Here is a 25,131-nt window from a genome sequence, read left to right as displayed (position 1 = left end):
ATAAGAAGTAGAAAATTTGAATAAAAAGTTGATTGAGTATCAACTTCATATTGAATTCTATAGATTTCTTCAGCTATAAAATCATTGTTATTCCCACTTCGCTTACTGAACAACTTTAAAGCACGATTTCTATATTCTGCAATAAAATTAAGTAAGGATGTCTATCGGAAATAGCTCCTTCACATGACACTAATTTACATACAAAGCGATCAATCGCGCATTATTCTCAAACCGCATGAAAAGTCTCCAACATAAAGTGTGTAAACAACATTCCATGCAGTTTTTTGGCATCGCACTGTTGGCATTTGATTAAATATTTTATCCGTCCCTGTCCTTACAGTCTCAAGTGACGCAATTCTACGTGCTGCGAAACTCGAAAACACCGTGCCTCTAAAATTATTGCCGGTAACGTATGATTGCAGATTATAAAATTTAGTATTTCTTTTAGTTTAGAAAAGAAAAAGTCACGCCACAAATGCTTACCAAGAAATAATTTGTGAATCATGACAAAGTTTGTGAGAGGCAACAAGGTAAGTATGAACTTAATAGCGAATACTGCGAAGCAATCTCAAGCAGGCGATGCGAGGCTTCCTGCCACCGATGGCCTTGATCAAGCGCAGACCTTGGGAGCACACAGACTTAGAGCGAGGCAACGTGCGCGCGCGCACACTGCCGCCAGCGTTCACTAAACTTTACAGATTACGTCACTTTGTATTTTGGTGTGTTTAGATGAATAGCCTCTGCGCAGAGTTCTATGATCGCAACTCTAAATATTACCGAGTTTTTTGTTATGTCGAACATTAGCCAAGTGGCTTTATTATATGTTAAGTGTGTGACGTCACGATAACCTCTGTAGTTGGAAGACGTTGGCTTATTTGATATTCGAGATTTGTAGTTTGATTTGTCTTATTGCGATATGTCATGAGATCATTGCACCACCATGGATCAAGCACGTTACTCATGATTCAATCATCTCGTCTTTCAAGTTCGCACCCACTCGTTTTTGTTGGTGAAAAACAAACAGTTTGATCTCACACCTTGACAACATTTATTTAGCGCGCTCATGTACACGTACCGTAACTTATGAGTGTACACAGATTATGATTACCTTTAATAATCGAAACGCCACGGCCTCGTCTAGAGGCAACGAGTTTTTATCGCTTGACAACCACCACCTATCTTTTTTCTCGCTTGAATGCCGGCTTAAATGTACATTACTCTTGAATACTTATTGCACTAGACGTTGAAATGTTTCACACTTTAATCGAATAAAATTAAATAAATCCAAAAATAGAATTTCAAATAATGATCAGTAGAAGATAGCCGCGGTAACGATTCCTTCCGGCCGTAGAGACGTGAATGTGGATTATAAGATTTATCCAATCGAGAATATTCGATTCGATTGGTACCGCGAACATGAAAACTGGTTTGGGTGTATTCATACACCGGTGAACGAATTTCCTCCATATTTCGAATTATAAGTTATATTTTTATGAAGTTTGACAGTACGCGGTAGAATAAGAAATAAGTTTCGATGAATTCACACAATATCACGTAACGTCGAAATACAAATCTGAATCGTTCAATTCGTTCATGGGAAAATTAGATAAACGAACGGAATGAATAATGATGACATACGTTGTTTATAGACAGAGATGCGGTGTATCTATCTACATTATTATTTATGTGCGGTTATCACTTTATTTGTGCTCCGCCAATGTCACCGAGTTGTTAAGGGGCAACGGACGCGATATCTAGACGCACACACACAAAGCAACGAATGTCACATTACTATCTACACATATGCATTATTGATATGTATTTTCTATCTGCCTACGTTGCTGCGAAATGGATTTAGTACTTGATAAAAAATGGGTATTATAAATTCATTGCCCTTGCGAGCTATCTACTCAATCACGTCTGGGCACAGTAGAAAACATTATTATATCTGCGTAATTGGATAAGTGCATATTCATTTCTAGGCAATTGCAAAATAATGATTATGTGCTGTACAAGTACATATAATCTAGAATATAGCTAGTAGTTAACGTTAATGAAAATGTACGTAGGTAATGTACCTAATATGTAATTAAAAGAGAATCTCAGCTTTTTGCGCGGTTCTTTATCTGATGAGAAGTATGGCGGCGTTGGCTGTATGTTACGTTTTATGTTTAGAGATGTAGATAGAACATCCTGTACAAAAACCCATAAATCAGTCTGCATCGCCACTTAGTCCGAATCATAGCTTGCTTCATTTTGCACATTCATTAATATGACATACATTGCGGACGTTGTTACGTAGCTGTCAATTACAATCAAAGCGTACCATCCAATGTATTGGCTAAAAGCCGTACGAAGTTTGAATATAACAGTGTTTATGAAGAAATTCCTCGCCGCAATTGCCAGGAGTGCATTCATGTATGCACTATCAAGCAGTGTTCAAATATTTGAGATAAAAAGCTTGAAACAAAGATTATTGTATTATTCATTGGCTTTATGTGTAGATACAGAATTTCTTTGTTTGTATCTGCAGGTAGGAATTCAAACTTCTTGTGTGACACTTTTCCATCATCATTAGGTACAAGAGTCATCCTATGCTTTCTAAAAGAATCTTCAAAACTAAAAACCACCATGACTGGTCACTGTTTGCATATTTTTCCTCTTCTGGGAAACAAATAGGGGAAAACCTCGGCAGTAATAGCAGTAAGTTGACGTGTTCCAAACTTTAAGCATTTGGTTAAAACGACAGGTGACACTACCCATAACCTTGTCAGCATCAGCGTCCGTAAAGTCACGTATAAAACCTTCACCATTAGGACTGACCCTCAGTTAATATGCTGCAATTTAACTTCCTTGAACATTACAGTCCTGTTGTTCAAACTGTGCTGTTTTGGACACTTCTGGATTTCCAAAACCTCTGATTTTGTAAACCGAGTAAAGACTTGTGCTCCATACGCAACTTTGAAATAACAAAAAATATCTATCAAATGAATCCCGATATCTTCACTCAGCAAGTTTCAAAGTTTTATGAATTCCGTGTAATAAAATCCCAGTGTTGAAATAGTTAAAAATCACGACTGTCCAATTGGTCCGAGTCGGCATCGCCACGTGTAGCGTTCGACCGAAACGACGAGGGCTGCGCCGTTTGGGTCAGTAAGCATGATCTTGCGCAACTTCATGCTCACACAGCCAAGATCAGCCATTTTGTTTTATTTCTTTGCTTTGTTTACAGCAAATTATTTTAACACCGTCACAATGTGGAATTAAACTTCCACAAGTTACATAGAATTAAGAATATTCAACATTCGTCTCAATTAGGTTGTTGTTTGCTACCTTTAAACCAAAACATTTTACAAATTCGTAGCACGCCATCAAGTCCTATAAATCATGTTTGTAAATAGGAACGTGTCTCTCTGAAATTATCTTTAAATCAAAATGAATTGGGATAACAGTAAACAGGTAGGATGTTGGACTCAAATACAAATAACAAACAGTATCATCTAGATGTTTCTGAATCAGTATGACGATGTTATTGGTCGTGACTCAAAACGACAATGACGAATATGATATGCTAATGAACAAACTTGGTGAGACCTCAAAATTTTAGCGAACTTCGCAGTATTTGCTTATAACTGAACATTGCTTCCTAATATTCCGGACGTTTCCTTGAATGCTCATTTTGTTGCACTTTATAATCGAGGTTATTTTAGATGCAGATGTTTGTTTCAGCAAAATAGATGCAGTCTTTGTGAAACTGAATCTATATTGGCAATGTTTCCGTGACTTTTGTTTATTTAATATCCTCAATTTATTCATCTCCTTCGTGCCACATTGTTATATAACACAAACTTTCTGATGTCAAATTGAATTCTAAGAACTAAAAAGTAAATGAAGAAATTCTTTTAACTGTCCCAAACGTAGGAACAGTTATGATGACCAACAAAAGCGATGCGGTATCAAACATTAGCCTACCAATTACCGCTTCTCTGATGAACCTACCAACGTCTATGTTGTAACGTAGCTACGCAATTCAACGCGAGTGGTTACATCTTACTAGATTTGGGTACCGTGCCCCCGTTCTTTCATACACTTGTACCGTTACATCGATAACTTGTGAAACTTGGTCAGTTCTGTGCTCGGTGCTTGTTGCTAACACATTTGCTTACATAGTAGAAACTAGTGAAATGTCTATAAAGGTTTATTTTTCGTTCTAGTTTTTTACTGTTGGTTCATTGTGATCATGATATTTTGATGTGACGATTTTGTTTAAAATATTTTATAGTCACATTACTTGCAGAATTTTCTTAGGAAAGTATTTGGGGAGAAAATGTTCTAAATCTTTGGGTAATCATATGAAATTCCTAACATTTAATAATGCATTGCAGCTGCATTTATATATGAAAATAACAAGTACATTGCACTGGTGACAAATTTTTCCTGCTCAGTTTCGTTTGAAATGAATTTAGGTCAGGAACTCAAGTTCATAATATGATTATTGCAAATGCGCATAAGAATTGCAACAATAATATTAATATGTAGCTTGGAGCGAAAAGCCGATGTTTCATTTGAATAAAATTACAAAGTTGTCTCCGTTTTATCATGGCAGGGTCGTAAAACTGTTATTAAATTTTATATCGGTTCACCTTTCAACTCAAATCCTCTGAACGTTTTTGGTTATTACGATACCAGTTTTTTCACCAACAAATAATTTACATATATAAAATAATCAATTCTATAATGGAAAGCTTTGATCATTAGCAGATGATAACATTCTAAAATTAGTTCAATGATAAATAAATTAAAAATATTGAAGCCATTTTTAGCTGTTTCTGCAACTGTTTCAGCACGTGTTCTTTCATCGTCTCGTCCTTGTCTCGTCCTTATTTTGTCGTCACGTTATCAAAATTTGTTTGCATATCCGCGTCCAATTCAAATTTATCGATATCTACATGATTCAGCTACCTGAAATCATTTCTGGCTTTACTATCTGGTCTATAATTGTGTTTCTTGTTAGCGTCTGCTCGTGGACGTGCTTCCTTCTTAATTGATATGGTTTCTCACCCTTGCTGAACTTGTTCTGTAATGTTTGACCATAAACATATGTTTTGCGCTTGTTTCACTCGATGTATTCGTTATCGAGCGGTGGTTATTGCATCAATCCTAGTAATTATGGCCCGTTATATCCCAGGCTAAGGTATTATAATTTTGGATTGCGTCTGTACGATGGTTTGCGTAATCATCGCTGAGATTCTAATGTATTTCTGCTTCAGGCTTCCTTCTTATACTTGTAGATATGAAATTGTTTCTTAATTTGGTTTCTGATAAAGTGATGTAATTTCGAGAAGTGTTGTGACCTTCTATCTTCTTTCTTTAATCTCGTCTCTTCATGAATGTATTCCACGAAATTTGTTAGATAAGAGAAGTAAAAGGTTAATAGTTTTTTTTTGTTATTTTATTAATAATCACAGTTATAAACAGAATCTTTATAGAACATGTGATATCTAAAACTGTATATAATGTTGTGTATACAATTGTAACCTCGTATAGATAAGACGGTGAATTGTGGAATAGTGTTAACCGATAGGCGAATGTCGGCAACCCTGTCTGACCGTTCATCATACTGCCACATACTGCCTCTTAGCTGACCGCCAGTCACACCGACGTGTTATTAATGTTATTGACTGATGCACTCAAGTATTTTGTTCACTCAATATCAGGGTCAGTGCGGTGTGATTTACCGCCGAGTTAAACGTGTAGGTTCAAAATAAAGTGTCATAGTAGATAAAGTATATGAATTATGAACAAGTAAACACTTCGTGTGACTCCGTTGTAGATTTAAACTTGCATTTTGTTCAGTTTATTATACATACGTAGTTTGTTTCCTATTCCTAGGGATAGTTGACATTTGACAAACAATCACGATGATTCGTGTAAACAGCCCAACAATGTATTGAGATTTCACTAAACTTTTACTGTGTAAACAACATTTATAAGCGCAAACAATTATCAAACAAGAACGTTAATTAATATATCCAAAATAACTATTGTCATAGGGCGGTAAGCCCACAGATTCATTAAAATACTCTTGAAGACCTCTTCGATGATGTTATTTCCCTAAATCAAGATAAACAGAAGTATGAACACTTTACGGAGAATAACTACGAAGTAACACAGCTAAAACATTGCTAAAACCACGTAACAAACGATCTAACTGAAACTATTTATAAATTCTATCCAGGTGCGGCGGCGGCACAGGTGTCACATTGTCGCCGTCCACTGCAATGTATGAAGTTTGCATAAAAACAGTTTCTACTAGCCTCTGCAGACTTTGTGTATTTTTATCACTAGTTTATGGCACCACAGACGATTAATCATACAAGTTTGATGGAGTTTCTGCACTGTCCACTGCTGTTGGGATTACAACTGGGTTGACATGTGTTGTGGATGGATTTAGAAAATTGTGATGGTTTGTTTCTGAAGGGTAAATATGATTTGTAAATGTATCGGGTAATAATGCTACTGCAAGGGACTTGTCATTGATAGGAACTCTTTGCGTAGTGTCTGTACATGTTCAAATGGTTAAAGATTTTTTGGTAATTTGAAGGACTTGAATTACTTATTTAATATACATTTTGTTACTACTTAAAGCTTTGTTTGTTGCTGGAGATTTAAATAATATACATGCACCTCTTATCTATATTTATTATGCAGTTGGTCACACAAATGTATCCATATGCGGTTGCGCACCGTTACAATATTGAAATTCTCACAAGGAAACACTAGCGCATATTTCCTTATACCAATTATAACATTCTTACAAACCAACGCCAGTAATTTAGATGCAGCCGTAGTAGGAACGTAGCGACAAATTTGTCATAACATGCTCAAGGCTTTATCGTATTTGAGACATTAGCCGACAGATTGTAACGATCAAACGGTACACACTTCCTCTATCGCCTACACTGCGCGCGCGCAACCTCTGCGTTAATTGCTCCTTCTCATTGTCGGATAATCTTTTGATGATTAAGCTCCATTGTTCTACGTTGAATCATCGTCTCGTAATTATTTTTTGGGGAATTAGACTTTATGTCCTAAGGAAATGCGCACAAGCGCCGACTGCCATTCTAAGTTACCGCTAACCAACGCCCCGTCATTATGCTAAAAAACCCTAATAGTACATAATTTGATCTGCGGCTAGATAGTCATTGTAAGTTTTTTGTTAGTCGCAAAATTCGGCAGTCATATCTTATGCCGAATCGACAGAACCGATCAAAAAACCGCATTAGGAATCTAAATCGAATCACGTAGAGTTGATTGGTTTTTGTGTTTAAACAAAATGTTTGTGCCGTCTGTTGGAATTTATTTCTTACTTTATTTCCGTATAAAGACATTATTATTTTCAATTACATAACTATTTGATGGTCAAGTGCCAATTCTTTTCCATGAATTAAGCGGCGCGGTTTATGTATGCGCGTTGTCAACAAGTTGCAACACTGCATGTAAGCGCATATCTATTTTGCATTCCGAGCCAGATACATGAATACATTTAATATTATCACAACATGACTGCAAATATGAATTACGATGAGTAGAGCAGGCGAGCAAACAAACATGTTTATCAGATGGCGACGATGTGCCCGAGATAGCGCGGTAAGTGGACCAAGGGCACTGGACTCAGATAACGCAAGGTTGTCGCAGCGTGCACTCCGCCGAGCCTACTCTGTGCTGCCCAACTAGGTCTTACACTAGTTATACAATTACGCAACTAACGGTCCGTTCACTAACCCTGCACTTCGATGATAATGCCAATAAATATTCCACAGTTTACGACCAAGAGGCTTCGGGCCCTAATCCGACAATAAATTCTTATTCACCTAGATCATAATAATATCGTGATATTATTAACTAATTTACATTCAAATGCGTATAATGTTAAACGTTTACGCGAAAGTCGACATTTCACAAATGTAAAATGAACAAATTCCGTGTGAGTAGTCGATAGCGCGAACCCCTGACCCCGCTCTACGTATCTACTGAATTATACATACATGATATGGCTAATCTATATCTTTATTTAATAATATTCAGTCGGAATGTTTGCATGTTCTACTGGGGAGTAGGTAAAGTGTCTAACGGTCTGTTTCTCAGGATATTTATTTTCACAGCGCGCAGCCTAGGATACTGCAGGATTTTACCGATACGAGACGTGATCAAGTTTATCGACTGTCGATATACTAATGTCCTCCTTAGTTAAATACTAATTGTTTTTATTCCAAGTTCTAAATTAACCTTTATTTATAAAAAACTAAAAATACAACTCATAAAATTGCCCAATATGTATAATTGAAATTATTCAAAACGGTTTTATTGTCAATTAAATATTCAATAGTTTGGGAAAATATTTTAAAACATGCATGATTGATCACATTATTAGAATACATAAATAAAATGTTATAATCTCTGTAAGGTTATATTTGACAGGTAAGGACGTAACAAACGGTTCGTCTAATGATGTTTTAAAATTATATTATTCTTGTCTAATTTTGGTTGATTTTATTATATTGTTGTCTAATCGTCAGGTTAATAAATATTTAATGAAGCTTCACATACCTAAGTCGGCTCAGAATGCCACAGTTCATTATGAAATAGGTTAAAGGTGCACGACCTTTAATTTTGATAGTACTAAGTAGGTAAATAGTAGCTTACAAGTTACAGCTTTCGAATTTCCAAAAATGTTACAGTAGATAAATATCTTTTATCAGATTTACAAGGCAACAATAACAATATAAACTGCCTAAATAAAGTAAGAAGGTCTCGGCGATAACATGAAATGCATTTGTTTTTAAATTATTCCTTGATATTGAGGTCGCGTTTGATAAGAATTATCGCGGCCTTAAGTGGACGCGGAAGAAATCGATCCATTATAGCTCTGCCAAATAATAAAGAGCTCTATCAGTGGGACATCAGAACGATGTGTATGGACACATTTTTTGTCAGTTTAACATTCAGTAAACAAGTCTACTAAAGAACTCCAAGGTTGACCTCGTAGATAACGCATGATAATTTGGGACAGCATGAGTGTGTGCATTTAAGGATATTTTTAAAACGACTCAGTCAAGCTTTAAGCATTTTAAAGTAGTTTCTTTCGTGAAAGGTTTTTGAACTAAACCGTAAGTGGCGATAAAGCTTTGAAAGAGATTTATATTTATTTCCAATGGAGCAATAAGTCAGGCTGGATGGAAGTCCATAAATAAGAGCGGAGGCCGCTGCAGGCCCAGAAATAGCAGCGAGCTGGAGTGCGCTTGATAGAATAATGTGTCCTCGCCAGCCTTGGCCTCGATCCGCGGCCTAGTTACCGCGCCTCAGACCAGCAGGATGCGCTTTTTAGCGGCTTATTCGCCTCATTGAAATTTCAGTAGCATTAAATTCACACCTCACGAAAACAGGTACCTCGTGATTACATCAGCTGATTATATCACTGCTAGTTCAAAGTCGTCCTCCATGTTCAACATTTGATACAGCTGTACCCATTATCTCTGATTGCATGTCTGATCATTAATTCAAATCGGATGATTATTAAATCCATCTCAGTATTATTATTGATTGACCAATTATATGAACAAGATAATATGTAGAGTCATCTCGTGTATTTACCTATTAATTTTAATGCGAAATCTATGACATTTGTCAGGTGGTTAGAGTGACTAGTAGGAAAACCAGCTAGTTCAAGGAATAGTAGTAATAGTAGAACGGTCCATAGAACAGGTCAGTAGTGTTGATTGCGAGTTGCATTGATGACGTCAGCGCGTGGGTGCTTATCAGGCAGGACAGTGGGAGTCGGCTACTGTCGGTCGATGACGGCGCTGCACGAGAAGTGCACGGCGCAGGCGCGACACCGCTGACTCAGAGCGCATGCGCGGGGTCAAGGCTGCGCACGCGACGCCCCGACAACTCTGTCCCGGTTTTACTGAAGTTCAATAGCGTTGTAGTAGCCTAAATAACTCGTTTTCCATTTAAGGTGTACATTGTTCACGTTACTAGGAACTTTGAACCCATGTTGAATTAAACGTTATTAATAAACCTGTAAGAAGGTTATCTAACAGTTGCAATGTTCAGTTACATATTAATATCACATTTTATTCAGAGTTTACTGATTCTGAAAACTAATTAATGTTATACTTCCATAGCTACGTGTCATCGTCAGCTTATAAACATAGGCAGGCACTAGGATCGTATTGTTTACGATATTTTATCAGCCATAAACCGTTTGAATGCCGTTGCCAGAGACGAAGAATAATACCTATTTGTTCACCCTCAAAATGACTTCCGCGGTAATATTCAAAGTTATAAACCATATTTTATACAAACGCCATTGAAACAAAAGGCTATAAAGTGGTCGCCTAGTTTGACTACTTATATCTGAATGTGCTAGGTTTATTTTCCTTGTATCATATAATACAGAGACCTATGTTGGCTTTGACTGTTTTGAATCTGACCTGAGTTGTCAATAGCAAGCAATTTACGATACCCGTGACCCAGTTACATCCCTCCGAGTTCACCAAGTGCTTGCTCCCAACTGGGGCAATTGTCTAGAATCGTTTAGGTACCCGATTTGCTGTGAATGACCTATTTTTTTTACCTTTTATATTTTCCTAGAACTACTTCACGCATCCGGATAAAAAGTAGCCTGTGGTTCCATCGATCAATGGGGCATCTAACACTGAAAGATGAGATATTAACGCGTACTGGCAATGTAGCAAACTTTTCAGGTTTACAATATTAGTAAATACTCCGTGTAAATACCTTATATTCACCTTTTAGTGTGTGACCCAGTTACATCCCTCCGAGTTCACCAAGTGCTTGCTCCCAACTGGGGCAATTGTCTAGAATCGTTTAGGTACCCGATTTGCTGTGAATGACCTATTTTTTTTACCTTTTATATTTTCCTAGAACTACTTCACGCATCCGGATAAAAAGTAGCCTGTGGTTCCATCGATCAATGGGGCATCTAACACTGAAAGATGAGATATTAACGCGTACTGGCAATGTAGCAAACTTTTCAGGTTTACAATATTAGTAAATACTCCGTGTAAATACCTTATATTCACCTTTTATATTGAGGTATTGTAACATTTATTTTTCCTGTGACCCTGTAAAGCCCTTCAAGAAAGCGAAAATAATAAAAACAAAAGAATAATTTATATCTTCACAATATGCAGTAGTCTTCCATTCGTTCCTTCTAAAAATACAAAATTATTCGCTTATTTCATATATTTTATTATAAGAAATATTCCTACCGGCGAAGCCAGGAAAAATAGTTATTTCTTGCGATAATATTTATTAATGCATCTTGTTTGTCATTATTATTTTGTCCCTTTAAATATGTTTTCATATTCATTCAAAATATTGTCACATTGTGGTATCCACATTGGAGAGATTAAGTCTATCTGTAAAACCCATTTCAGTAGTTCAGTGTATTTCTGAAACGTATTTATCTTACAATAAAGATTATTCTATTTATTCCTGTCCTGTTTATGCTAGAAATAGATGTCATAACGGTTCGCAAGATTATCAGAACAGTTGCATTGTATTGTTGCCATATCAACTGCTGTAATCTAAAGAGTTCACGGTGCCTACCTATTATTGCGTAGAAACATATTCTAGAAGCAATTTGTTAAAACTAAACATGTAGCAATCTCCATGAAGTTTATTGCTCGTCACGGCTTTATTCTGTCTGGAAATAACAATTTTAAATTAAAGCAAGCGTTTGTAAAATCCATAGATTTTTTTCATAACAATTAAAAAAAACCTTCCTAGTACCTGTGTTCTTGGGTAGGTGAATTAAAAATAGAAACTGATCAATTGACATTATGGCCTTCGCATAATACCTACATTGAATTTATTAATCATCACCCTTATAACAATAACATAAATTACAACGAGACCACTAATGATATTCATTCAGACACGTAAGTAGCTCTACCATCAATTGGTGCATGCAGTTTTTATTAATTTATATTCGTAATTGAGCCACTTTGCCAACAATCATTCGCGGTTCCCTCGTAAGGCATCGTGATGGAATTAAAATAAAATACATAAGTGCATGTACTGGAGCATATTATATTGCAAGTTGCAACATTACATAACCGAGTCTTGCCTATCGACAAACACTTGGTTATCGCACTCAAGGCCAGGCTGCGCCCGCGCAGGACAGCAACTTGTTAATGACATGAACATGAGTGTGTCGTCATCACGAGCATCTGTAGTCTATGCTGTGCATTCCATAGATAGTGTAAATGTTGACTTTGTCGACGATTAAGGACGGCCTTTCGGCTTGTTAAATGTCTCATGCATGGCAATACTGATACTTGAGTTTAGGGTTCAGTAACTGTTCCTGATGAATATAAACCTTGATGGTCCTTATTCCATCGACAAGTACTTAATTTAAAATTAATGATAAAGATTTCCATTCACAAATTAGCTCCAAAAAACTTAAAAAATGCTCGTTTGCCTCTGAACAACAGATTTATGCATTTACTTGGATGCAAAATACACAGTCAGTGTTCATAACAAGCATACCTACTTGTAGTGATTTATTATACTTGTGTCGAGTTCCGCCCACGATTCGTTAACCATACGTCATTTATAAAGAATCAAAAACGAGGTTTTAATGGTTCTTTTTGCGTATAATAAGATGCTAGACAATATAACAAGCTTAACTTCTGTTACGGGATTAATGACACGTTCTGTAACAACAAAGACGTAAAGATAATGATTTACAAACTCGGAAACTTCGTTCGTTATTTACGGATGGTTTTAAGTATCTATTCTTGACTAACTGGTTATACTTGAAGATAGATGACTGCTGGCTTCCGACAAATTGTTGGAATCCGATATATTTCTGGGCGCTGCCAACATCTCCCATCGATCTATTTTCGGCACAATAACTTCACGATTTACTCTCGCCAAACGAGCGAATATGTTATTTCAATAGAGAACCAATTGGATATTATAAGAGGAACTAATTTGGCACTCTTAGAAAGTGCTTATTTATAAAGCAAATATTTTATCCCTTGTAGATAAGACTATTTGGGAATAAAATGTCCTCGGCGTTTCATATCTCTGTTAAAAAACATGACTCGATGTAAATCCGAGCTACTAAAATGTGAGCCGAAGGGAGGCACACCCTCTCTTCCTCTCTACAATATTGTGATAAAAATAGCATGTTTTGATGACATGAAATATGTTCTTAGTACGCCTCCATATTTATCTACAGACTGTTTTAAATTCGACGCCTACAAAGCAAACTGGGTATAACTCAATCTTATAAAATAAAAATATTTTCTCTTCAAAAACAGCTAATGTTATTTGCCATGCACTATTAAAATTTATTTATAGCACATAATTTATAGTAACAAGAATGAAATGACGTTTCCTGCATTACGGATGCATTAGGCCTACCAGGTGCATTAGGACTACTATAACGATCAAAGTTATAATGCAATACCTGAAGAACCCGAGTTAGCATTTAACAGCACCGACTAATTATTTAGAAGCTAGACGTTGGACAAGGACAGAAAGCCATAGACCAAGGACAAGAGCAGGAGGGGAGATATTATGGCAAGTAATTATGGCGATAGGTGGCCGTTTAAATGTCAGAGTTAATGTGCACTATAAAAGCATCAGTAAAAAGCGCACTGGCCATGTACGTGATCTGCGTGTGACTGCAACTAGCTACAAGGGAAACCATTATTTAGTTGTATGGTAATAAAGACCTATTAAATGTATCATAAACTATGCTGATTGGCTACTTAAAACTGCTGGCGCATGCGATAAATGTCATTTCATTCACAACAATGACCAACAGTTGATAAAATGAAAACTTATACCTCGAGGGTGGGTCTCTTGACAACATTTAATATCGTAAAATGTTGCTGAGGTAAAATATTAACAGCGGTTATTCCAGAGACAGAATACAAAGTTGCACGACCAATAATAAATGCAATTCTTTGCGTCTGTTGAATGTTTAACAACGCCAACAATTTTATCTTGATTTCATATTGGGTGAATGAAACGTCTGGCAAAGTGATTTACAAGACTTTATTAAAGGGCAGCACCCCGAGCTGCGAGCTGCTCGAGCTGAGCTATTGTCGGTTCTGTTCAATAATTAAAAGTCAAAAGGTTTCGCCATCGCGCCTTGTTTATGATCGTCCGTAATTACAAGTCTCTCTTATACGTTCACAACCAATAAATTGCAGTTCGACGACATCTTGCAATTTCTTGAACTAATAAATCTTACAATTAAAACGTTACTCAATTTTCGCGCACGGTCGCCAACGACCAGCCTTGTTATGACACAAAACATCTGCGATATAGGAAATATCAAGAACACAGTTGTATACAATGCAATGCGGCAGTAAAGCTCACGTATTATTGCTTTACCAATACGAATGAGAAGAGAAGTTAAAACAAGTGCACTTATTGGCGTCACGAGCCTTTGCGACTATTCCACTTTTATTCCTAGTAGGAACAATAGGCCTGCCGGTAATATAGCCGGTTTTGTTGCCTTCCACCGATCATTGGTGCAAGTTACGATGCTATAAATACGGCAGGACGTGCCCGTGACCCGGGCAACGCGCGCACTCACGCCACAACACACCACGCTAACAAAACCCACTATTTTGATATTTTTCGCGTTGTTCGCAACGTTTTGATTGAGTTATTGAGAACTATAAACTTTACTTTGGCTACATACGTGACTGAAAATGGAAATAATGTTATTCTTTTTATGTTTACAACTTTCTCGGTCCGAGTTTGTATGTACAAGAACGAGCCCGACTGGTTCTGCTATTGATATTGAACTGGCGCTGGCCGTATTTAAATCACATCATTTATGAAGCTCACTCAGAGACGCCTCGCTGCAGTATTTGTGGAATTAAGATATGAAAAGCTCTTACGAATTGAGATATTTGCGAATACCCAAAGCCATGACTAGACAAGGCCTTGGCGTTGTTCCAGCACAACTGGGGCAAGCTCTCATAGGTGATTATCGGTACACCGTTTGTTGGCAATCGCCTTAATAGGTTATATGGAATTCTCAACGTTGCCTACATAAATTACTCAAGAGTTACTAGCACGGGTGAATGAAATGCTGTTGTTCCTTGAAAACAAATGCAGCTATTCCGTGAATGCACACTACCTCTTATGAATCTGTTTGAAGCGTACATCAAAGATGTAGATCTTATTTCATACTTGTTTGCACGTTGTCGTCATCGTTTCTGTGGATTTATGAGGAAGGCTGGCCATCCATCTGAGAGGAGTACAAAGTAGAACAATGACTGCTCGATACGAGATGTGAACACGATGATATAATAACTTAGTTGAGGTAAAGACAGACCTTCGGTCTACCTTCCCATGTTATTGCTTATTGGTGCTTATTGGCCATGACCGTGACTCGCAATTAGATATAATTACCTTCAATTTGTGCTGCTACCAATGTTATTCGCGGTGGTCTTGACTGATGTCTAACTAGCTCCCTGCAATTATTTTGCCTTCGCAAATTAAACCTGGTTAGATTACCGCGGAAGTTTATTTGCTCGGAATTACATTTTTATTACATAATTCGCCCTTTTATATGGATCATGTAATGGATCATGTAACTGGCTGTAACAATACCGTGTAAAAAAAACTTTTGAGCCTTGGGTCTCGAGTCTTGTTTAACAGTTGCATGACATCTGGCGTAATGTTCTAAATTCAAACTATGATCTCAAAGTAATTAACGCAAACGTGCAAATTATCAAACGGGCCACATCACCACATGTCATATAATATTTTAATGTGGAGGCGAGTTTTTTTTTCTAATTACAAAGTTGGCAAGGAAGTGGCAGACGACATAGGCTGTCAAGCCGGTACTATTATAACCCACAAGTTTGTGCTTTTTGGCATAAGCCCCTCCTCTACACGGAGTCAACGATTCCTCTGACAGTCGACACGGCTCATGTCAGAGAAATAAATAGGTAGTTTTACTAGAATTAAAAATAAAGAAAAAGTCTTGCAATCTTATTGTTCCGCTGTGATCGTGAATAATTACTTGCCACGATCATTCAGATGGTATATTATTTTCAGAGCTATTGAATTTAAACTCTTGTGACCTAGCTGGAATTTTTTGTGTTATTTTTAGATCGGAATAAATGGTAAATGGTTGCTTGGTAACAAAAGCGACCTAAATGCATTTTATCGTTGTGTCATCGCACCTAATATTACCAGTAGCGAAGACAATGCATTACGCAACGTGTGCGCTTGCATCGGTAGTCGACGCACGCGCACCGAGCAACGGTCAGCCGCCGGTGCATCGTAGCTTCTGTGACCCAATTGCTGTTTGATTCCAGTAAACACTATTGTACTTCATTTGGCGTTCTTTTGTCAGAAATGGAGAGAATGGGTCATATTACTATGCCAGTTCTAGATCCAATGACTCAAACTATCAATGGAGTGAACAAGCAGTTTAATTTTACGAATAAACTTTTGGCATTTATTAGTGTAACAAAAGATGTAAATGGAAATTTTGTTTCGCGCCAGCTACGTAAACAAGGCTGTATTGAAATTGAAGGTTTCTTCCACCTACTAACTGCTTTACCTAAGTATAATTTACAGCCTTAATTTCGGAAGCCTTCTTAAAATGCCGTTAATAACCAACGAGCCTGTTTACGTGAACCCGCAATAAACCCCGCACAAACACCTAAAACAAACATCGATAAGTATTTCACATTAAGTTTGTTTTCATGAAAAAAAAAACGTTCTCGCGCAGAACTCGTAAATAAGCTCGTAAAGCTGTGCCGGACCCAATTATTACATTTTACTGACTTTAATCATGATTAATATCCGTTTAGGCATACTGCGGTGTCAAAACAGGATATTGTACGAATTTCCAAATTAGACATATCCTTCTTCACGCTTGCTGACATAAATGGATCGGCACAACTCAGAGCAACCTGATCGATACCTAATTATCAAATATTTGTGCAATCGTGATCGTAAATAGTTAAACTTAACACTACGTAATAAGAAATAACAGTTAGCCAATCCTGAGTTTAAGCACCGGAGCAGTAATTGGCTCAAAAGCACGCATCAATACCTCGTAGGCCATTCCCAGGGACTACAGTGCGTCGGAAACCGGCAGGGCTCGATCCAACTCGCAATTTCATATCACTACTCGGACTCAATAGTTACATCACGTAAATGATGGTATGAAAGCAATATACCAAGAACGACTTACACTAAAATAACTTGCCACTGTAAAGGAGAGCTTCTGTTAACAAATTTAAGGTCCTATTTCTCATACTAACACATTCTAGACTCATTCGAATGCGAATACTTAAACAGCGCACTGCGAAATGCATGCAAGCGAAAGTGAAGCCAAGGCTTTTCACAAACAGTCCAAGTTAACTTGACGCTGCTTAACATTGTCTAGGTTGAATTATGTAAGTGTTCGTGTGACTGCGAGGAACGGTAACATGGTTCCTTAGCAGGTCACATTGGTGCGAATGACATCAGTCGCTGTCAAGTGCATAGGAGTCAACGAACAGGATTTAGCATTGCGTATGCAATAGACGCATCGTAGCCTTGACTTCCTCCAGTAGCTAGCATGGCTCGCAGCCAGAACCATTCACTGACCCACTAGGCGTCTTCGGAAACTCCTGTATTATTTTGCCTCGTAATCAGCCATAAATTTAAGCTTGTACCAGAATGGCTCCGCATTAGCATTGCCGGCGCCCGCATACTCGATTCCGGCCACATTAAAGGTAATAACGCGACCGGAGAGGAATGAGATGTCTAGGCGCGGCTGTCGTCTTATTATGTCGCGGTAATGCTGAACGAATGGCCGGTGCGACGTGGGCAGTTAAAGCTATGCAGCCGGCGTGTTAACCCTGCTATTATCTTTTAATACCATCGACTTCATTATTCGCTACATTTTTTTTGCGACCGCAGCGAGGTGCGGCCGGCATCGCGAGTCGCCGACACGGGTTTGATAACCCGGAGACCTTGGTCTTAATTGCGCTTGCTCGGACCATTCCGCCGCGGCCACTTTTTATGCGCCTGCACATCGCTAGTAAAAACACGACAACGACGCCTACCCAGCCGGCTCTAAATGGTGCAATAACTTGAACAAAACTCAACCCGGCCGACAGCTCCTCAAACTAGTTGGTTTACCTCAAGTGCGCTCTACCGAGAAAGCCACACTTAGACATTCTGAATCCTTTGCAGATCTTACTCGATAAATCAACTTTCTTGTTATTATGATCACGAAATGGCATAAGTTTTAAGTAGACCCGGTCAGGGCAACGCGAATAAAATGTAAAGACAACGAATACAACTTTTTATAAATGCGCTTTACTTATTTATTTCATTTTTGTTTCAGGTAAGAACTCAAGACACACGCAAAGTAATTGTAAGTATGAAAGTTGTTTATACTTTCGTATGGAAATCCTATAGGGAAGGCTGTAAGTAAAAACATTCACTTAATTTTGTATTTGATGTTTTCCATCTTTCTCGCGAAAGCCACAACAAAGGCTCGGTGGCACGGAGCCAACATTCGGCTATATTAATCATTCCTTGGTACGTAAAACTCGCCATTTATAAATCCGTACATACCAACTAATGATAGCCCAACATAAAAGAAAACAAAAGTTTTATTTATTTCGATGCATATCATTAAAAAAACTTGATTTTACCAACAAGACCAACCAGAAAAGTATTAGCCATTAGCGATCAATTTATGAGATAACTATAAAAGCTTTTGATTATAACAAATTTAAAATTGGGTACCAATAAGATGTAAAAGGCTAAAGAAAACAAACTAAACGCCTGAGCAGGTAAATTTAACGAAAAATCCTGCCTCGATGACGTCATTGCACAGTGACAAGTAGTTATCTGTAACCTTGAAGCCAACACTGAGATCGATCAATTTCATCTCTAATTTACATTTAATGGAAAAGCTAAGAGCAAAAAATAGCAATACTTGAGCAGAGCTAGCTACGTACCGGAATACAGCCACAAGGCTGTATCGAATCGCGCTTGGAATACGTTTCAGAACATACAAGTTTTTCTGCCGATGAAACTAAAGAGGTGTCGTAATCTATACCTATCTGGTTTTGCAATTCTTGAGAATCGACGTTTGATTATGAGAAAGACATTAAACTTCTCAATAGAAGTTCAAATGGTACTAAGTATACAAAAGATTTTAGAGTTGGACTTAGATACAATAAAACAAGTACTTCTGAACACTTAGAAACAGCGTATGGATTTGTTTTTCCACCTGCCAACGACCTATCTTTTACAAAAATGCAAGGTCTTGATAAATGTATTTAACTCAACCCTCAATAAAATTCAAATATAATCAAATCAGGCTCCATCAAGAGTTCCTTGGAAACATTAACCTAGTTTCTAGAGACTTGTAAAAACAATACAATTAGCATACCTTTGTGCAATGAGGCTAGTAATCCTTGCATGAGCAGGAATGCCACAATCAGTGCCAAAGCACTGCTTGGAAACCGTTTGGCATAAATGTTGTGGCTTAAAAGTTAACTAAGTCTTGCTATGTAGGGATTACTACGAAGTTCGAGGGACTTATGGGTATTATTCTACTTGCTGTTACTATGTTGCTTGCTCTACTTTGTTTCTACACCAGAAAGCTCTTCTGCAACTAAAATATATATGTACGGTCTCTGGTTCACTAGTGTGGCTAGATTATTTTTAAATAGGCCGTTGTTTTATAACAATTGGTCGGCAAGGTTGCAACAATTTGGCAAAGAGGACGAGTCGGTGGGGCAAGGGGGTACAGGAACCAATCGAGCCATCGAGAATTTTACTGCACGCACGATTGAAGCTCACGACTCCACTGTACAAACACTTTGCACGGTACAGACGACGAAAAAAGACTTCGGCCGTCCGAGATTTTTGTTTGTTTTCCAAACGAGGCAGCCGGCTACCTCAAGTAAGTGAACGTGTACATTTTTCCTTTTGGTAAAACGTACAACATATAGGTACCTCTCAGAGATGAGCGCAGATAACTAAAGTCAGTTTAGTCGGTACTTTTTATTTCGGATATGTTTTCATTATTGCGGCCGTGTAGTTATGATTTATAAACACGAGCTTGGTTCATTCAAACACAAACTAGGGTTACCACTTAGTATTTTTTATTAAAACGGATTTTTTATGAGATAACAAATTTCCTTTACACCACTGTAACCAAGTGTACAAAATCATGACCAGATTTTAAATCGGATAGCTATAAAACAAAAGTGCTTGTCATTTAGGTAGTTATTTCATCACAGTCGGGCAATCGGATGTAAAGAGATAAAGAACCGTCCTACTATTAGTTACTTTATTATCTATATTGTACCTAAAGTGTGAAGTATGAACTATGGAATCATCTATAAATGACGTATGGTCAACTAAAACATTCCGCATCATGCCAACTCTGTAAAAACATCAAAATAAAATAGAAGTTTCGAACATTGCCTCGTAGAAAATTCTTTTCTGCCTCCATTGTTGAATCATAGGAAAAAATGCGGTAGCTAGGTATTTCAGATACTTTAAACGCTAAAACGTCTATCTTGTAAAAACAAATCAACGAGGCGAAATAGACAAATCGCCTCACACCTACGTAATCGCGTACAAAATGGGTGCTAAACAAAAATAATAAATTAATAATTTCAACATAGTGCAGATAAATAGTTTTTTTTTATTGCATGACGGATAGGTTAGGCACGGGCGGTGGCGATGGCGGTGTATTTCCAAAACATGGCGGGTCAACGCTCCGCAGCACCACGTGATGCTGTGACGCTAAACAGCGTTCGCCACAATCATGGCTCACTCGTCATTCCTACTTCTAATCTAATCTAGGCGGTGACGATACCCAAACAAATCGTTATACATCGTTGCTCGCACGGAAACCTGCCACAATACACGCGGAACACGCAAAGAAATGTAATCTAAACACACCAATAAAATCGGCGCTATTGCTCTGATAAAAATGTTCGTCACACCTTCGTACAGCACAAGACTCAGATAACATGAATGCTGCAATTTGGGTCGTCGTTCCATTTTGTGTGGAGGACATCAGCTAGTGATTCGTGTCAATATGTCACACATGTAGACTACCTGACAAAACAAACGATTTAGGACATAGTCACCTACTTACTAAGTTTATCTTTCTAATAAGGGCGTCCGCTGAAATGGGTCTAGGTTTAGAAGTATGATAATATCGTTAGCTATCTGTACTCGCAACCGTCTCTACATAATACCTACGTACATAGGTATCTTACCATTGATACAGTGAAGTCGTAATAACACAACTAAATGGATAATGAAGGAGGCTACGTTCTAGCATTTAAATGCACTAGTGACTGAAGTTGCATAGTTACATTTGCATGACATTGTAATATTGTATAAGATCTGTTTTAATTACCTACTACAGCCTTTATGTAAAATCGTAATATTTTGCTGCATATTATTATGCATTACCTACTTATAAGCAAGGTAAGAGCCGACGAGTATAGGTAGAGTTAAACGAACAAACCGCCTAACGCCACTATCACACGAAAAGGACAGCAGGAATGTTTACCATTAGATAATTTCGCAAATAACTTTCTCAAGTTCAAAAGTTGCGTAACAAACAGCGAAGTTGTTTTGATAGAACGAGTCTTCATAAATTGAGGGTGTTTTATCGGCGCGCTACATTCTGTCGCCGGTGGCTTGACTTTCTGTGCCACGGTTGCGCGCGGGGGCCGGCGGGCGGGCGGGCGGGGCGCGGGGCGCGTGACGTCACGCCGACCGTGGCAGTGAGTAGTGAGAGCGGCCGCGTCGCTCGTTCGCTCGCTCTACGTACTCCGCTGACGACGGTCGCGCGCGCGCAACGTACTCGTTTTTACTGCTCGAACAACGCGTTAACCCCCGTCTCCACATCACCGGACGAACTCGTGGGACTCGCGTGCTCTTCTCACCTGTTGCTCGGATTGTGTTGTGACTAGAAAAAAGTTGTCGCCGCTCGAACGAGACTTCCGAGTCCTATTGGATTGCACGAAAGTCGAGACAGTGGATAGCGATTCGTTTCGGTTTGAACGTTGCGTAGACGAGTGGTGCATGTCCATAGAGTCGCGTTTAGATAGTTTAGTGCGAGGAAAAAGTGAAGTGAAAGCCTTCTTCGGAGGATGTCCCTCGGCGCTCGTGGATACCGGAGCGTGTGACACGCTCGCAGACATGAGACGCCGCTGGTATAACAACGGAGGATTCCAGACGCTGCGAATGCTCGAGGAGAGCTCGTCTGAGGTGACGTCGTCTTCAGCACTGGGCCTGCCGCCGGCTATGGTGATGTCCCCGGAATCGCTCGCGTCGCCCGAGTACGGCGGCCTGGAGCTGTGGGGCTACGACGATGGCATCACTTACAGCATGGCGCAGTCGCTGGGCACCTGCACCATGGAGCAGCAGCAGCCGCAGCCGCAACAGCAGCCGCAGCAGACACAGCCCCTACCTTCCATGCCGTTACCAATGCCACCGACAACACCTAAATCAGAAAACGAGTCAATGTCATCAGGTTAGTTAAAAAAAAACTAAAAATACTATGGGACTAGATATTTTTGTTTTATAATTGCGTTGTAAAATGCAAAAAAGTTTGTGTATTTTTTGGCGGCAAGCGTAGCGCTCGGGCGCGAGCGAGCGGCCGCGGCTGTCATCGACCTTTGGCCCGGATACCTTGACCGGCCGCTGCGAGCCGATGTCTCCTTGCCCTTACAACAATCACAATCATTTTGTTTACCTACATTCAGTTCGAAGAATGAAAGGGTTATCATGTTTTTGTAGTATTGTAATAGCGTTTAGATTACGCGTCTAAGCATTTTGTATAGTATTATCGAAGTACTGTAGAAAGCAATATTAGACACACTTTATTTTCAAATAGGTACGCGATGGTGTTTCAAAGAAATTGAATATTTCAATGAATAACCCAGTAAATAGGTAGGTACGTAACCGATGTTGATTGCATTTTATTACACCACCATAACAATACATTTGTGCGAGTGTTCGCCTGACTAATCTAGGAATGATCGACTGTGGGCGCGCGACTAAAAATACTCGAGTATCTATTTATGCTAGTGGCAGTATGCACGCGTAGGTATTGCATTAGCAACAGTGACATCCAGGTGCACTGTATTATGTGCTAATTTTATGAGGAAGTCATTATTAGGTACGTACCTACTTGAGGAATCCAAAAATACCTCTATTAATTGTTCGTAACCGTTCGCTGCAATATGGATTCCCACTCTGGATGTTTCCTTCATAATAATGTCTAATAAGTAAATGTTAATTAGTGGGGCTCCTTAGTAAACAATAGTTTACGTGTTATTGATTAGCGTGTATTGGCTTGTGTAGGAGGATCAGCACAAGTATGAGTAATTCTTATCGCGACGAGGCACATTCAAGGTTACCACGGAAAATTTACTGTCGCATGAGAAATAAGATTCTTAGCGTTCTTTGCAGAAAACTAATTAGAGTTGCTCTACAAAGGTTATTAGTATCTGTACACAATGCTATAAGGTGTATCAACAAACAACTCTTATCATAAAATACGTTTAACCCCGCATAATATCTTCTTTGTTCAAGATATTGAACGAAATCAATTAAATTATCGATCACTCATTATAGGCACTTACCGTTTGTTTAGTCGGCAAGCTTAGAAGAAATGATTAGCATACAAACATGATTCATATAAGTACTGATTTCGCATTGTCCTGATTTAATGGCTTTAATTTTTAAAATTGACCTCGTAACTCAAATTTAGTAGGTATGATAGTCACTAGATCATAATGTTGCATATATCTTGCGTCATAGTGCTTAGATACTCGGATGCATTTAATTGATGACTAATATAGTGACAATTGTATGACTTTACAAAACACTAAATCGTCTTCAAGGTTCCATAGCAAGAATACTCACACTAGAAATATATTTTCTGTGTAAACGAGGAATAATGCTTAATCTATCGTCAATCGCCGAGGGAGGCAAATGGGAAGGCGGAGGAAAGAGGAGGGCGGCACCCTCTCCACTAACAAGTAAAATAATCTATTCTTGTAACAAAGCTATTTACAAAAATAACAAGATAAGAGTGCTCTAACAAAAACTATGTTCATACTTTAAAAGAATTCACTAACTAAAACACCTACTTAATATTCTGCATATGCAACCGTCGAAAACACGAGTTTGAATGTCCGAATGTCTCGACTCAATATATTTTCTAAAAAATCCTTGAAATACCACAGATTTTATTTACAAAGTAAGTAAATCCTACTACCGTGGAAGTAACTTTGTTGATAATCTTAGTGAAAAGCCTGGCGGAAAATATCTTAATAAAGAGCGAACCTCAGCAGCAATGAGTGTTGAAATTATTTCAATTTGCTAAGAAATACTGTACTAAACAATTTAAGAGAGCTGGTTGCAGTGGAAGTTCGTCGAAGCGACTACGGTCGTGCCGGTCCAACCGGTTTCAAGACTACTTCTGATGGTAAATCGCATCGCCTGACAAGGCACGTATGCACAAGATATACTTTAACTAACTATATGTGAAGATGTTACAAATAAAAAGACGGGAAATCCGAATTGTGATCTCGATGCGAAGAGAATCGATTTAATTCAACTTTGCAGTTGGTGTATGGCTTGAAATGTTGCTGTCACTTACAACTTCATGAAGCCTTTTGGGATAGTTTTGTACAGGCATTTCAAAAAGATGTTAAAATTGTTCATCATGAACTAAATCATTACTGTATTCATAAATTAATTGCGTTTTTACCAGACATACACCACTGAAGCACTTGCGATAGTATAAAATCGTCACCCCTTACAGATTTCCACTTTCTTCAATGCTCGGCCATGCGATAAATTCAAGTTTCACGTACGTGGTACATATCTCGATAATTGCTAATGTTTCATAATTAACTATTCAGAATCAACTCTCTAGAAAATTAAGTAATGTGTCTTTGAAGTGGCCATTTTGTCGCCTAGAGTCACTGGTGTTTTCGCTGTCACTATGTAGACGCAAGAAATGTCTTGAAATCCTAGACGAAGTATTAGTACCTAAGT

The 25,131-nt window shown here is 38.2% G+C and overlaps 1 protein-coding gene across 8 annotated transcripts in view; it reads left to right on the top strand.

Annotated features, from left to right (window-relative positions):
* The window catches only part of LOC110369974 (ecdysone receptor), a 219,691-nt gene that overhangs the window by 165,537 nt on the left and 29,023 nt on the right, over nt 1–25,131 (top strand). The window contains exon 1 of one of the 8 annotated variants that reach the window (XM_021325643.3): nt 21,854–22,594. The exons of 4 other annotated variants lie outside the window; for them this stretch is intronic. In XM_021325643.3, the coding sequence (XP_021181318.1) occupies nt 22,144–22,594 (451 nt within the window). In that variant the 5' untranslated portion in view covers nt 21,854–22,143. Of the gene's footprint in view, nt 1–21,853; nt 22,595–25,131 lie in introns of those variants that run through there. 3 more of the 8 variants (XM_021325641.3, XM_021325645.3, XM_021325644.3) reach the window with 3 other exon arrangements.

Source organism: Helicoverpa armigera, chromosome 9, assembly GCF_030705265.1.
Source record: "Helicoverpa armigera isolate CAAS_96S chromosome 9, ASM3070526v1, whole genome shotgun sequence".
NCBI lineage: Eukaryota > Metazoa > Arthropoda > Insecta > Lepidoptera > Noctuidae > Helicoverpa > Helicoverpa armigera.
The sequence above is the reverse complement of the archived record's forward strand: the minus strand, read 5'-3'. Positions and strand labels throughout refer to the sequence as shown.